The sequence below is a fragment of the Anolis carolinensis genome, chromosome 2 (genome assembly GCF_035594765.1).
Source record: "Anolis carolinensis isolate JA03-04 chromosome 2, rAnoCar3.1.pri, whole genome shotgun sequence".
NCBI classification, from domain to species: domain Eukaryota; kingdom Metazoa; phylum Chordata; class Lepidosauria; order Squamata; family Dactyloidae; genus Anolis; species Anolis carolinensis.
Window position 1 is genome coordinate 218,194,766 of NC_085842.1, and position 16,382 is coordinate 218,211,147.

The following is a 16,382-nucleotide window of genomic DNA, read 5'->3' on the forward strand; positions in this document are numbered from 1 at the left end:
TACTATCTGTTTAAAAGGTAAGATAGTGCTTTCAGGGGAGCAATTTGATCAGATGGGGTGATCTTTGCTCACTCATTTCATCCCCACACTCTTTCCTCCATTTTGTGAAGAACTACTGTTCCCATGATGTTTGTCGAAGCACACAAGTTTGAATCTATTTCCCCTAAGTACAGATCCATAGCATTTCTAAAGCTGCAGAATAACATGGAGTGGGAGGATGTCTTATTACAAAGTCAAGTTTATTTTCCAGACAGACAACACAGAAATTTGGCAGTAAAAGGAAAGTAATTTAAAAAAAATGCTAAATACAAGAATCTGTACATGATTAAACAAATACAAAACTAGTGAGGAAAAAATATTTGGAGACTACAGTACTTTCTGCCTTGTCTAGAACAGAACTGACAAGCCAAACTGCAAAGGAGGCGAAGTCCGAATACCATATCTCCACCTGCATATGTTGGAAGCTTTCTTGCTAGAGGGCAGTAATCACTGGAGCCTCTGAGAGAGAGACTAGTTTTCCACCAAATGCTGCCGCTGATTCTCCTTGTTGAAGGAAGGCCAGTTATAGCTTCCTGCTTTGAGGACCCTTCCAGAGTTGAACATTCCTTCCTTGAGTTCCACTTGGCCATCCGCTGCTGATAAACACCTTTTACTCTGGAGAGAAAAGAAAATAATGTCAGCATCAGAAATAGCTAATGCATTACCTGTACTATCTGATTCACCTGAGCCATAAAGTAAGTGAGGAAAAAGAGACCACTAAGATACCTGATTTCTTTTGTGGGGTATAGTCGTGATGAGATTCCATCCCCATCCAAAAGAGGTTGTTAACCCGTGCCTTAGAACATATTCACAGAAGAAATTAACAGCATTACTTGGGAGGACAGGAGATGGGAGTCACTGCTTCAAATGACTTTAGTGCAATTCTGTTTTCACTTTTCCCTCATGTAGAGCTTTCCAAACATTTCATCTTGGTGACAGACCATTTTTAGGTAAAGGTCTTCTCCTGACATTAAGTCTACTCATGTCCAATTCTGGGGGTTGATGCTCATCTCAGTTTCTAAGCCAAAGAGCCAGCGTTGTCCGTAGAAACCTCCAAGGTCATGTGGCTGGCATGACTATACAGATCGCCGTTACCTTCCTGCCAGAGCAGTACCTATCAATCTACTCACATTTGCATGATTTGAACTGCTAGGCTGGCAGAAGCTGGGGCTAACAGCAAGAGTTCACCCCACTCCCTGCATTCAAACCGCCGACCTTTCGGTCAGCAAGTTCAGCAGCTCAGCACTTTAACCCGTTGCGCCATGGGGGGCTCCGGTGGAGTAGTGGGTTAAAGCCTTGTGACTTGAAGGTTGGGCTGCTGATCTGCAAGCTGCCAGGTTCGAATCCCACCCGGGAAAAGCGCGAATGAGTTCCCTCTATCAGCTCCAGCTCCATGCGGTGATACATGAGAGAAGCCTCCCACAAGGATGGTAAAACATCAAAAAAGCATCCAGGCGTCCCCTGGGCAACGTCCTTGCAAACGGCCAATTCTCTCACTCCAGAAGTGACTTGCAGTTTCTCAAGTCGCTCCTGACATAGAAAAAAAAACCCGGGGGCTCCTAAATCATTTGTAACCATGCATCATTTCACAACACAATAATTCAATTTTACTAGCAAACTGGAAGTTAAACCTACGCCTTATGAGAGATATGAACACATCCATAAACTGTAGGAACGTAATGTATAGGGAAACAACCTATCTCACGAAAACCTTTCATTTATATTTCAAAATATATGATTTACTGCTTATATTTCAAACACTGAGGTTTTTTCTTATGTATGTGTGACACATTTACACACTACAGCTAACACACTAACGCATTGCAACACACAGTTTGAAAAGTTCTGCCTTAGTATATACCATATATATTTATTTATTACGGTTGATGACCAGAAGCAAAAAATGAACAAATGTTGCAATAGGAACATATACATTTAGGTATTAAGAAATACTGTCAAAGTAAAGTTAAAACCCAGTATTGAATATGGAGCGTTTTCTCACTCCACCAAAAATAATTAGCTTCCAGAATGGAAGTAAACCAACACTGCAGTCAGATAAGCCTCATATGGCAAAACGTCGTGAGGGGCTCAACAGACAAAGGCAGATTCTTACTCCGTCTCTGAGAGAAACAATTTACTTTCTGCCAGAGTGCAATTGGATGCATTCACTTCAACAGTAGAAAGGGAGTGAGAAGGATTACATAAGGCTAAGCAAATCCAGCCACTGGCTCCATCCTCTGCTTCCTCTTCCCTTCCCCAGTAATGCAAACTATCCTTCCCTTGGCAACACTACCCAGGAGTGTCTGCTGCCATGGAGGAATGGAAACCAGGTGAGGAGATCAAAAAACAGATTTTTGGTTTTTTGAAGGCTGGTATGGTTGGTTTCCAGAGACTGACACATACCACAGAAACTACTCCAAGTTTCTTAGAGAAAAGTCACAATACAAATCTATTCAATAAGAAAAGAATCTATCTATATATATAAAAGAGTGATGGCATCACGGCGATGGACAAAACAACAAATCTACAGCCCCCCCAAACTCGAAAATTGGCAACGCAATCCATCATCCCCGCCTCCAGTAAGATACAACACAAACAAACAAAAAACACAATCACAACACCAAAAAAACACAACAGGCGATGTGCGCATGCGCACAAACACAATCCTCCCAACTCTTCCCCCGCGTGCGCGTGCACACACAAAACCGTCCCCCCTCCCTCCCCCTCTATCGCCGCCTCCACCGCCGAAGCCAGAGACTCGCCAGGAGAAGGCACATCTCCGCCTCACGAGGCTGAGCTCCCCATCCTCGAATTGGGAGTTCCACTCCAAAACACCCGGAGGGCCTATGCTGGCCCGCCCCTGGCCTCACATCTCGCCTGGGAAACAAAAAAGGCTACTTTCCCCCTCCCTCAGTACCTTCCCGGTGTTTCGCGCCAACAATGTTACCTCCGCTTGAGGCGCTTGGGAAAGCGAGTCCTGCCTCTCTCTGTGTGTGTGGAGGTTCCTTTCCCACCCCTTTTCCTTCCTCTCGGCCCTGCAGCGGCGGATGAGCGCCCCATCGCCCGCCTTCCCGGCCCCGTTCTCCCCCTCCTCCTCCTCGCCGCTGCTCAGGCCTCCTCCTATCCTCCTCCGCGGGAAGAACATGGAGGCCGGCACCGGGAAGCGCGAGGCGGGGAGGAAGCCGCTACGCCCCGGGCCTGCGCCTCCACCGGAGCCCGCTCTTCCCTGGCCTACCAGGCCTGCCAACCCACCACCACACCGGCGCCGCCTTCGGTAGGAGAGGGAGGGCCGGGATGGAGGGGCAAAGGAGAAGGGCAGACCTTACCCCACCACGCCTCCCGCCTGGCCCCTGAGCAGGTACAGAGCGCCTTCTTCTCCTCTTCTCTTATTTATTTACCCTTTTCCAGTGCCCGGGGATGACGCAAACGCCTTCCTTACAAAATTATAAATATACAGTAGAATCTCACTTATCCAACATAAACATCCCTGCACAACATTGCATAACTGAATCTCTTGGATAACAAGAACAGATTCAGGAAAACCCAATTAAACATCAAATTAGGTAATCGTTATACAAATTAGCCACCAAAACATCATGTTATACAACAAATTTGACAGAAAAAGTATCACAATTTAAAACACTGACTACAAAAAAATTGACTACTAAAACGCACACTACGTTGGATAATCCAGAACATTGCATTACCAAATGTTGGATAACTGAGATTCTATTGTAAGATGAAATAATTACTGTGGTACAATAATGCACAACAATATAATCTCTAAAATCAGAACACTCAATAAAGAACAACACTCTGAAAACAGGGAAATTCGACACAGGAAACAATCAGGGCCAGCTAACACCTCCCAACAAAGTATACCCATCACCAAAGTCTGCCAAATCCTCTGTTCTCTGACGCCCACAGACACTAGAAGCACATAAAATATCACAAACAACACCACTCTGAAAACAAGGGAATTCCAGACAGGAAACAATCAGGGCCAGCTAACACCTCCCAACAAAGTATACCCATCACCAAAGTCTGCCAAATCCTCTGTTCTCTGACGCCCACAGACACTAGAAGCACATAAAATATCACAAACAACACCACTCTGAAAACAAGGGAATTCCAGACAGGAAACAATCAGGGCCAGCTAACACCTCCCAACAAAGTATTCCCATCATCAAAGTCTGGCAAATCCTCTTTTCTGACGCCCACAGACACTAGAAGCACATAAAATATCACAAACAACACCACTCTGAAAACAAGGGAATTCCAGACAAGAAACAATCAGGGCCAGCTAACACCTCCCAACAAAGTATTCCCATCATCAAAGTCTGGCAAATCCTCTTTTCTGATGCCCACAGACACTAGAAGCACATAAAATATCACAAACAACACCACTCTGAAAACAAGGGAATTCCAGACAAGAAACAATCAGGGCCAGCTAACACCTCCCAACAAAGTATTCCCATCATCAAAGTCTGGCAATTCCTCTGTTTTCTCAGGACCACAGACAGTAGAAGCACATAAAATATCGCAAACAACACCTCTCTGAAAACAAGGGAATTCCACACGGGAAACAATCAGGGCCAGCTAACACCTCCCAACAAAAAATTCACTCAGGGAGGAAACAGCCAGGCTTTAAAGCTACAAGGCCATTACATGCTAATCATTTTTCCTCATTCCAGCATTCATACTTGCCTCCAACAGACAAAAACAATCAAAAATTTTGTATATTCACAACCTTTAGGAAATAATATCCCCTGATGGTGCAGCGTGTTAAAGCGCTGAGCTGCTAAACTTCTGGACTGAAAGGCCACAGGTTTGAATTGGGGGAGCGGAGAGAGCCCCCACTGTTAGCTCCAGCTTCTGCCAACCCAGAAGTTCGAAAACATGCAAATGTGAGTGCATCAATAGGTACTGCTCTGGCGGGAAGGTAACACCGCTCCATGTAGTCATCCCACATGACCTTGGAGGAGTCTACGGACAACGCCGGCTCTTCGGCTTAGAAATGGAGATGAGCACCAACCTCCAGAGTCAGACATGACTGGACTTAATGTCAGGGGAAACCTTTACCCTTGCCCTTAACTACCACCAATTCCTCAATACTTTATTTCCCAGACCACCAGACTTCGCCACAGCAACGCGTGGCCGGGCACAGCTAGTATATATATATAAAAGAGTGATGGCATCACGGCAACTCACAAAACAACAAAAGTACAGGCCCCCCAACCTCAAAATTTGACAACACAACCCATCATCCACGCCTCTAGGTTGATACAACAAAAAGAAAAGAAAAACAAAGTCCTAATTAGAGGGAGAGCAATATTTTTTTTTATCCAATTGCTGCCAGTTTAGAGGTCTAATCTCTGCCCACTTGGTTGCCTAGCAACCAATTCAGCCAAAGGACAGCCAGGATTCAGTTAGGGGACAGGCAGATTTAGGCCTTACTTAGGCTTCTTCCACAGATTATCTAATTTGCACTGGATTATATGGCAGTGTAGACTCAAGGCCCTTCTACACAGCTATATAACCCATTTATAATCTTATATTATCTGCTTTGCACTGGATTATCTTGACTCCACACTGCCATATAATCCACTTCAGTGTGCATTTTATACAGCTGTGAAGAAAGAGCCTCATATAATCCAGTTCTAAGCAGATAATATAAGATTATCAATATACAGTAGACTCTCGCTTATCCAACATAAACAGGCCGGCAGGATAAGTGAATATGTTGGATAATAAGAAGAGATTCAGGAAAAGCCTATTAAGCATCAAATTAGGTAATCGTTATACAAATTAAGCACCAAAAACATCATATTATACAACAAATTTGACAGAAAAAGTAGTTCCATGCGCAGTAATGCTATGTAGTATTTACAGTAGAGTCTCACTTATCCAACACTCGCTTCTCCAACGTTCTGGATTATCCAACGCATTTTTGTAGTCAATGCTTTCAATATATCGTCATATTTTGGTTCTAAATTCATAAATACAGTAATTACTATATAGCATTACTGTGTACTGAACTACTTTTTCTGCCAATTTTTTTTTTGTCTAACATGATGTTTTGGTGCTTAATTTGTAAAATCATAACTTAATTTGATGTTTAATAGGGTTATCCTTAATCCCTCCTTATTATCCAACATATTCGCTTATCCAATGTTCTGCCGGCCCGTTTATGTTGGATAAGTGAGTACTGTATTTACAAATTTACCACTAAAATATCACAATGGATTTAAAACACTGACTACAAAAACATTGATTATGAAAAGGCAGACTGCGTTGGATAATCCAGAACATTGTATAAGCGAATGTTGGATAAGTGAGATTCTTCTTTAATATGAAATAATTACTGGGATAGAATAATGCAGAACAATATAATCTCTAAAACCAGGACAGTAAGTAAACATGGGAATTCCACACAGGAAACAATCAGGGCCAGCTAACACCTCCCAACAAAGTATTCCCATCATCAAAGTCTGGCAAATCCTCTGTTTTCTCAGGGCCACAGACAGTAGAAGCACATAAAATATCACAAACAACACCACTCTGAAAACAAGGGAATTCCAGATGGGAAACAATCAGGGCCAGCTAACACCTCCCAACAAAAAATTCACTCAGGGAGGAAATAGCCAGGCTTTAAAGCTGCAAGGCCATTACATCCTAATCATTTTTCCTAATTGCAGCATTCATACTTGCCTCCAACAGACAAAAAAAAAACCAATCAGAAATATTGTATATTCACAACCTTTAGGAAATAATATCCCCTGATGGTGCAGCGTGTTAAAGCGCTGAGCTGCTGAACTTCTGAACCGAAAGGTTTGACTTGGGGGAGCGGAGAGAGCCCCCACTGTTAGCCCCAGCTTCTGCCAACCCAGAAGTTCAAAAACATGCAAATGTGAGTGCATCAATAGGTACTGCTCCGGCGGGAAGGTAACGCCGCTCCATGCAGTCATCCCACATGACCTTGGAGGAGTCTACGGACAACGCCGGCTCTTCGGCTTAGAAATGGAGATGAGCACCAACCTCCAGAATCAGACATGACTGGACTTAACATCAGGGGAAAACGTTAACCCTTTACCTTAACTACCACCAATTCCTCAATACTTTATTTCCCATAACACCAGACTTCGCCACAGCAACGCGTGGCTGGGTACAGCTATAGTATATATAGGATTGTCAAGTTCCAGTGACCCTTCTAAGAATAAGAAGGACTAATCTTATTCATTTATATTTTTCCACTAAACTGCCAAATCTTGAGGAAGCCTGCTGCTCAAATCGAGTTGGGAATGTATTTTTTGGCATCAAATGTAGTACGTCATTAAATTATTGAATGTGAAACGATATAAAAGCCTCATACATACCCTGTGTGAATGACTGTAAAGCATGTATTGAAAATAATAAGATGCAATTACAGCGGAATTCAGGTTTGACGATGGACGGATTGGAACAAACCAAATAAAATTGACACTAAGAGTATGGCAACTGGCTACACCATCCAACCCATGTGATAGCACTTGTTTTAAAAGGCCTGAAGCTTTTCAAACGTGATTGCTCTTACTATGCTTAGATGCTCAAAGATACAGAGGCAAGGGGAACCCTCTAGCTCAGCGGTTCTCAACGTTGGGTCCCCAGGTGTTTTGGCCTACAATTGCCAGAAATCCCAGCCAGTTTACCAGCTGTTAGGATTTCTGGGAGTTGAAGGCCAAAACATCTGGGGACCTACAGGTTGAGAACCACTGTGCTAGCTTTTGTAGTCAGCAGAAGAATAAGGACTTTTCTCCTAAAACACATCACCTGATGAGAAAGAAGGGCACTTGGGGAATTGTCATCTCGCAGGATGCTCAGCGGAGACCGCCCAGCACCTGTCGGCACTGTCCGCATTTTGCTGTTGACCCTGCGTCTCGTTGGTTTGACCCCTTGGAAAAGAAAGAGCAAAAATTAAGGGCACTGGAGCACACAGCACATCTTAACACGCAAGCCAAAGAGCTTTGGTGCAGCTCTCCCATATCCTTATTTCCTAGTCATGCAAACGTTTTCTCACACCCACCCACCATAAATCTAGGAAATGCAGTTAGAGAAGCTGGGTGCATTTTGCTGCACCTAGCAGCAGGCTATTTGAATTGCATTCCTGATTTTTTTTACTCTTAGGCACAGCCAGGGAAGGATCGTTGGCCTCATATTTTGTTGTGAAGATACCCAGTCCTTTGGGGTCTGTTTGATGCAACAGGATATACCTTATGTCTACAGTAGAGTCTCAATTATCCAAGCCTCGCTTACCCAAGTTTCTGGATTATCCAAGCCATTTTTGTAGTCAATGTTTTCAATATATCATGATATTTTGGTGCTAAATTCGTAAATACAGTAATTACAACATAACATTACTGTGTATTGAACATTACTGTGTACTGTGTATTGAACTGCTTTTTCTGTCAAATTTGCTGTAAAACATGATGTTTTGGTGCTTAATTTTTAAAATCATAACCTAATTTGATGTTTAATAGGCTTTTCCTTAATCCCTCCTTATTATCCAAGATATTCGCTTATCCAAGCTTTTGCCGGCCCGTTTAGCTTGGATAAGTGAGACTCTACTGTACTTGTGTTTTGCGGAATTTATTTCCCTCTTCCTGCCCCACTACACATAGAATCATAAAGTTGGAAGAGACCTCGTGGGCCATCTAGTCCAACTCCCTGCCAAGCAGGAAAATCACATTCAAAGCACCCCCAACAAATGGCCATTCATTTATCATATTGACATACATACTTGACATCCAATTTTCCCTTTACTCAGGGGACTCCAACTAGTTAGAGGAAAAATAACATAATTAATCCAAGGATCGGGTAAGCACCTGCAGGAGGAAGGGCACTGGTGAGAGGAGCTGGCTTGGTCACGGCTGCAACACTGATGGAGGGCTGCTCATTTCTCTCCTCTTCTGCCCCTAGGGGATCCCCCTGTGAGACTTCCACACACTTGGTCTCTTCGGAGGCCACTTCTGCCACAGACTCAATGTCAGGCTTCTGGACCACATGATGAGACTCCTCCAGGGACAGTTTCTCCTCCATGTTTTCTGCTAGAAAGTCTTCACTGAGCTGCTTCACTGGGGAGCAGGTGACATCTGGAAGGGAGGTAAACCCCAGAACACAGGGTACTCATGTGAGATCTCATTCCAGCAATAATATCTTAGTGCAGCAAGAACCTCACTTTCAGCCCTAAACTTTACTGCTAGGGAGTATCTCAAATAGCCAATCAAAAAAAAAACTCAGGAATGTTAGTCATTTCGCTATCACCAAGATATAAAAAAGACATGGGGGTGGGATTCACAACCAAAAAATTAGAATTGGAAAGAATATGGGAAAAGGGAAACCAAGGATTAATCTCCAGATTATACAAATACATATTAAGCTACAACATGGAGTACAACAGAGACAAGACAGTAATGATATCCTGGGCCAAGGACCTAGGTCAACCAACAGAACTGGATAATTAGGAACACCTATGGAATAAAGAATTCAAATTTACGCTATCGGGATCAATTAGGGAGATTCAATATAAAATGTTTTATAGATGCTATATCACCCCAGCAACGTTGGCAAAAATAAACAAATCCCAACAAGGTATTTGCTGAAGGTGTAGGAAACAGAAAGGGACATTCCTCCATATTTGGTAGACCTGTGAGACCATACAGGCATTTTGGGATAAGGAAACTAAGAAGACAAATAAAATGCTACACAATAAGATTTTTAAAAGCCCAGGATTGTGTCTATTAGGTTTACATAGAGAAAATAATAATCAAAAGGACCAAGAAATATACCAGTATAGCTTTGCCACAAGATTAACTATAGCCAAAGACTGGAAAGGGGAAAGGTTTAACTAAAAAGGATTGGAGGGAAAAATGCAAAAATATATGCTAATGGCCAAACTAACCAATTATAGGAGGAACAAAAGTAATGAGGAAAAATGGAAGTTGGCCATAGCATGTCTAAATGCAGACAGTGACATAGAGGTGCTCCAGTAGGAATTTAGGATTGCTATGAACAATGATAGATATATTGGCTTAAAGGGTTCATAGTGCTTCAGCATTGAAAGTCATGGTGAAGGGTGCACGGATGTGGGGGTAGGAGTTTTGGGTGAGTGTATAGTTGTGTGTTGTTTGAATGTTATGGTGAACTCTCATATTTTAAAAACAAATTTAAAAAATCCCAGGAATATCCTGACCCTAAGTGGGCAATCGATGAGAGGAGCTGTCTAATTCCTGCCCCTTTGGTTTATATGTCAGGAAAAGGTAGATAGACCCAGCAGTCATGAGAATAGAGGTAGCAGTCCTACAATAAAAGGTAAAGGTTTCCCCTGATATTAAGTCCAGTCATGACCGACTCTGGGGATTGGTGCTCATCTCCATTTCTAAGCCGAAGAGCCAGCGTTGTCCATAGACACCTCCAAGGTCATGTAGCCGGCATGACTGCCTGGAGCACCGTTACCTTCCTGCTGGAACGGTACCTATTGATCTACTCCCATTTGCATGTTTTCGAACTGCTAGGTTGGCAGGAGCTGGGGCTAACAGCGGGTGCTCATTCCGCTTCTGTGATTTGAACCTGGGATCTTTCAAGTTGGCCAAACAATGATTCCCCTACAAAAGAAGTAGCCAGGCTTCAAAGCAGCTCTTTGATTGAGGGTGCTACTCCAGCAAACGAAACAAGGATTCCCCTAGGTATAACACAGCCAGGCATTAAAGCTGCAAAGCTATTCAGTGGAATTCAACCAGACCAACTTTGGTAGAAGGCGGCCAAGCTTTGAAGCAGTAATACTATTATTGAAGCTGACCAACCAAAGATTCCCCTAGGTAGCAAGCAGCCAGGCTTTGAAGCAGCGAGGCTATTCATTGTATTCCAGCTCACCAAACAATGATTCCCATAAGAAGAATACGGCCAGGCTTTGAGGCTGCAAGGCTATTCACTGCTATTCTACCTGGCCAACAAATGATTCCCATAAGCCACAGCAATGCGTGGCTGGGCACAGCTAGTCTATATATATAAAAGAGTGATGGCATCACGGCAATTCACAAAACAATAAAAGTACAGGCCCCCCAACCTCAAAATTTGACAACACAACCCATCATCCACGCCTCTAGGTTGATACAACAAAAAGAAAAGAAAAATAAAGTCCTAATTAGAGGGAGAGCAATAATTGTTTTTATCCAATTGCTGCCAGTTTAGAGGGCTAATCTCTGCCCACTTGGTTGCCTAGCAACCAAGGGACAGCCAGGTTTCAGTTAGGGGACAGGCAGATTTAGGCCTCACTTAGACTTCTTCCACAGATTATCTAATTTGCACTGGATTATATGGCAGTGTACACTCAAGGCCCTTCCACACAGCTATATAACCCATTTATAATCTTATATTATCTGCTTTGCACTGGATTATCTTGAGTCCACACTGCCATATAATCCACTTCAGTGTGCATTTTATACAGCTGTGAAGAAGGAGCCTCATATAATCCAGTTCTGAGCAGATAATATAAGATTAGAAATATATAGTAGAGTCTCACTTATCCAACGTAAACAGGCCGGCAGGATAAGTGAATATGTTGGATAATAAGAAGGGATTTAGGAAAAGCCAATTAAACATCAAATTAGGTAATCGTTATACAAATTAAGCACCAAAACATCATATTATACAACAAATTTGACAGAAAAAGTAGTTCCATGCGCAGTAATGCTATGTAGTATTTACAGTAGAGTCTCACTTATCCAACATTTGCTTCTCCAACGTTCTGGATTATCCAACACATTTTTGTAGTCAATGCTTTCAATATATCGTGATATTTTGGTGCTAAATTCATAAATACAGTAATTACTATATAGCATTACTGTGTACTGAACTACTTTTTCTGACAAATTTGTTGTCTAACATGATGTTTTGGTGCTTAATTTGTAAAATCATAACTTAATTTGATGTTTAATAGGGTTATCCTTAATCCCTCCTTATTATCCAACATATTCGCTTATCCAATGTTCTGCCGGCCCGTTTATGTTGGATAAGTGAGACTCTACTGTACTGTATTAACAAATTTACCACTAAAATATCACAATGAATTTAAAACACTGACTACAAAAACATTGATTATGAAAAGGCAGACTGCGTTGGATAATCCAGAACATTGTATAAGCGAATGTTGGATAAGTGAGATTTTTCTTTAATATGAAATAATTACTGGGATAGAATAATGCAGAACAATATAATCTCTAAAACCAGGACAGTAAATAAACAGGGGAATTCCACACAGGAAACAATCAGGGCCAGCTAACACCTCCCAACAAAGTATTCCCATCATCAAAGTCTGGAAAATCCTCTGTTTTCTCAGGGCCACAGACAGTAGAAGCACATAAAATATCGCAAACAACACCACTCTGAAAACAAGGGAATTCCAGACAGGAAACAATCAGGGCCAGCTAACACCTCCCAACAAAAAATTTACTCAGGGAGGAAACAGCCAGGCTTTAAAGCTGCAAGGCCATTACATCCTAATCATTTTTCCTAATTGCAGCATTCATACTTGCCTCCAACAAACAAAAAAAACCAATCAGAAATATTGTATATTCACAACCTTTAGGAAATAATATCCCCTGATGGCGCAGCGTGTTAAAGCGCTGAGCTGCTGAACTTCTAGACCGAAAGGCCACAGGTTTGAATTGGGGGAGCGGAGAGAGCCCCCACTGTTAGCCCCAGCTTCTGCCAACCCAGAAGTTCGAAAACATGCAAATGTGAGTGCATCAATAGGTACTGCTCCGGTGGGAAGGTAACGCTGCTCCATGCAGTCATCCCACATGACCTTGGAGGAGTCTATGGACAACGCCGGCTCTTCGGCTTAGAAATGGAGATGAGCACCAACCTCCAGAGTAAGACACGACTGGACTTAATGTCTGGGGAAAACCTTTACCCTTGACCTTAACTACCACCAATTCCTCAATACTTTATTTCCCATACCACCAGACTTTGCCACAGCAATGCGTGGCCGGGCACAGCTAGTTTTTAATAAACCTTTTGAAACTTATGAATTGAACTCTGCATCTTTGCCTTCTTAGCTCAATCATTCTTTTACAGTCACAACACTACACCTTCTGCTTGCTGTGAGTTAAATTGCTCGGTTTTGTATCTTTAAATATTCTGCTATTTTGGGGATTTCCCTAACATTTGTCACTCTTGTACTCACCAGCCAGCACAGCTTTCATGGGTGTGCGTGAAATCCCAGGTGTTGGGGAGCGAGGATCCCAGCTCAAATCCTGTTTATTGGCAATCACGTTATTGTCATCCTTCAGAATAGTAAGGGGGCTTTCCTGGGGTGAGTTTTGCACCTGAGAAGGATTGAACAAGATCATGATTAATGCTAGATAGAAGTGGAGGAAGCAGAGGCAAGTACTCACAGACACTTGCTTTGTAAGGACAGGCGTAGAAGTCTTCCCATACCTCAATGGGAGTTCTCAGGATCCCAGCTGTGGGTGACCTTGGATCATGGACATATGTCAAGTGCTTATTAAGCAAAGGTTTGCAGGTGGGCGTTGCTGGGCAGCTCTCAGAAGCCCCCATGTCAGTCAGAAGTCAGGAGGGCGGTTCCTCAGAGCAGTTCCCACAGGTAAGAAACTCTGCAGAAAGAACAATTGTTATTATCTGGATCCATTTCAATCTGGTTTCAGGCCTGGCTATAGGACAGAGACAGCATTCGTCGCCTTGGTAGATGATCTACGAAGAGAGCTAGACAGGAGGAGTGTCCTTGTTAGTTCTCCTAGACCTCTCAGCAGCTTTCAATACCATCAATCATGGTATCCTTCTGGGTTGTCTCTCTGAGGTGGAACTGGGAGGCACTGTTTTACAGTGGCTCCAGTCCTTCCTGAAGAATCATACCCAAATGGTGGTGCTGGGGGACCCCTGTTCAACTCCTTGACCGGTGATCTGTGGGGTCCCATAGGGTTCAGTTGTGTCCCCCATGCTGTTTAACATTTACATGAAAATTACATGAGAGATCATCCGGAATTTTGAAGTTCGATATCAAATTTACGCTGACTACATTCAACTCTATTACTCCTTCCCACTGAATACCAAGGATGCCGCTCTGTCCCTAAACCAGTGCTTGTCATCAGTAGTGGATTGGATGAGGACTAATAAACTTAGATTACTGCAGCACTCTCTACATGAGGCTGCCTTTCAAGATAGTTTGGAAGCTGCAAATGATCCAAAGATTGGCAGCCAGGTTATTAACTGAAGTGCCATACAGGACAACTTCCATGATGGGGCAGCTCCACTGGCTACCTGTCTGCTTCAGGGATAAATACAAAGTGCTGATCATTACCTATAAAGCCCTAAACGGTTTGGGCCCAGATTATTTGAAAAACCGCATCTCCGTATACAAACCAGCTTGAGCACTGTGGTTGATGGGGGAGGCCCTGCTCTCAAGCAAGGTTGGTGGGAACGAGAGAGGGGGCCTTCTCCATGATCACTCTCTGCCTTTGGAACTCCCTCCCTAAAGAAATAAAAATGGCACCACCCTCCTCTCATTTAAAAAGCTTTTAAAATGTGTTTATGCACCTTAGCATATGGAGAGGAGGAAGACTAGTACACCTTTATATATATATATATATATATCCCCGCCTAGGTATTGAACACTTTCTTCAGCCTCTGGAAATTGTGTGATACCTTATATTATGTTTGTATGAGTTCAATTATGTATTATTTTATTTAGTTTTATAAGTTTATTTTGAAATTGTTTTATCCACCGTTTTGATTTGATTTATCATTGCCAGTTTTCGGCATTGACTGTTTTGCCACTTTGTTACTTTTGTTGGAAACTGCCCTGAGTCCCCTCAGGGAGATAGGGCGGGGTACAAATAAAGTATTATTATCATTATACCCAACTATCTCCCACAAACGGTTTAACATAAAAGCATCTCCATAACCATTTAAAATATACAAATATAGGTAAAAGTTTCCCCCTGACATTAAGTCTAGTCATTTCTGACCCTGGAGGTTGGCGCTCATCTCCATTTCTAAGCCGAAGAGCCAGCGTTGTCCGCAAACACCTCCAAGGTCATGTGACTGGCATGACTGCATGGAGCACTGTTACCTTCCCACCGGAGCAGGACCTATTGATCTACTCACATTTGCATGGCTTTGAACTGCTAGGTTGGCAGAAGCTGGGCTAAAAGCGGGAGCTCACCCCACTCCCCAGATTCGAACCGTCAATTTTTCGGTCAGCAAGTTCAGCAGCTTGCAATTTAATCTGCTGCACCACCGCAGGCTCCATCATATATACAAATACAGTAGAGTCTCGCTTATCCAACCTTCGCTTATACGTTCTGTATTATCCAATGCAGTCTGCCTTTTAGTAGTCAATGTTTTCAATACATTGCTATGTTTCGGTGCTAAATTAGTAAATACAATCATTACTACATAACATTACTGTGTACTGAACTGCTTTTTGTAGGAAAACATGATATTTTGGTGATTAATTTGTAAAATCATAACATAATTTGATGTTTAACAGGCTTTTCCTTAATCATATACAAATATACAAACATTAAAACAGAATTTTAAAAATTCCCAGTTAAAAACCATTAACACATTCAAAGTTAAAAACCACAGCACCCCCTGAATTGATTTTAAACACCTTCATCTTTAAAGGCCTGCTTGGATGAATAGGTTTTAGCCTGCAGCTGGAAGGACATTCTGGTTTCCCTAGGCAGGGAGTTCCATAGTTGAGGGGCAGCTACCGAGAAGGCCTGCTCTCTCGTTCCCACCAACCAAGCTTGAGATGGAAGTGGGACGAGGGAAGGGCACTAGGCCCAAGCGCACCCTTTCCCCCTCAACTCACGCTCCTCCACGAACAGCCAGCCAGCCTCCCTCACCCTTCACTGCGTTCAGCCGCAGTTTGAATCTCGCGCCTGCCCCCGCCCTCTCCAGCTTCCCGGCTCCCCCGCTCTCATTGGACCAAGCAGCTGCCACTCACCTACGACCCCGCGACGTCCGTTGGCAAGCCTCCTGGGGTCTTCTTTTCAATCGTCTGGCCTCCAGTGTGGCCCTTTCATTGGGTGACGGCGTTATCCATCATCAAGACAGACAGCGCCGGAACTTAATGTTGCTTCTTTATTGGTCAGTTCGGGCAAATACAAACCCACGTCACCCAATCGCACTGAGCACGTTAGGGAGGGCCCACAAAAGAGATTGAACTTTTCCCATTTGCCGGAATGGTGATTGGATAAACCAGCTGTCCATTTAAGGAATGGCTCGAGAGGAAGGCTAGACGGGCGAGAAGTAGGAAAATTCAGGCTCCGCCTTGTCTT

The 16,382-nt window shown here is 43.1% G+C and overlaps 1 protein-coding gene across 4 annotated transcripts; it reads right to left on the reverse strand.

The window, feature by feature from the left end:
• Positions 1-220: 220 nt before the first annotated feature.
• cdca3 (cell division cycle associated 3) lies at positions 221-16,295 on the reverse strand. Of its 4 annotated transcripts, none has more exons than XM_003227103.3 (6): positions 16,049-16,295; positions 13,516-13,691; positions 13,262-13,403; positions 8,901-9,167; positions 7,849-7,970; positions 221-654 (listed from the first exon to the last, which is right to left on the reverse strand). In XM_003227103.3, exons 2-6 carry the CDS (start codon positions 13,633-13,635, stop codon positions 511-513), a joined length of 795 nt encoding a protein of 264 aa, XP_003227151.1. In that variant the 5' UTR covers positions 13,636-13,691; positions 16,049-16,295; the 3' UTR covers positions 221-510. The 4 variants fall into 4 exon arrangements, with proteins under 4 accessions (XP_003227151.1, XP_008118452.1, XP_008118453.1 ...); XM_008120245.3 differs by lacking the exon at positions 16,049-16,295 and adding an exon at positions 15,914-16,023; XM_008120246.2 differs by lacking the exon at positions 16,049-16,295 and adding an exon at positions 15,948-15,972.
• Positions 16,296-16,382: the final 87 nt, after the last annotated feature.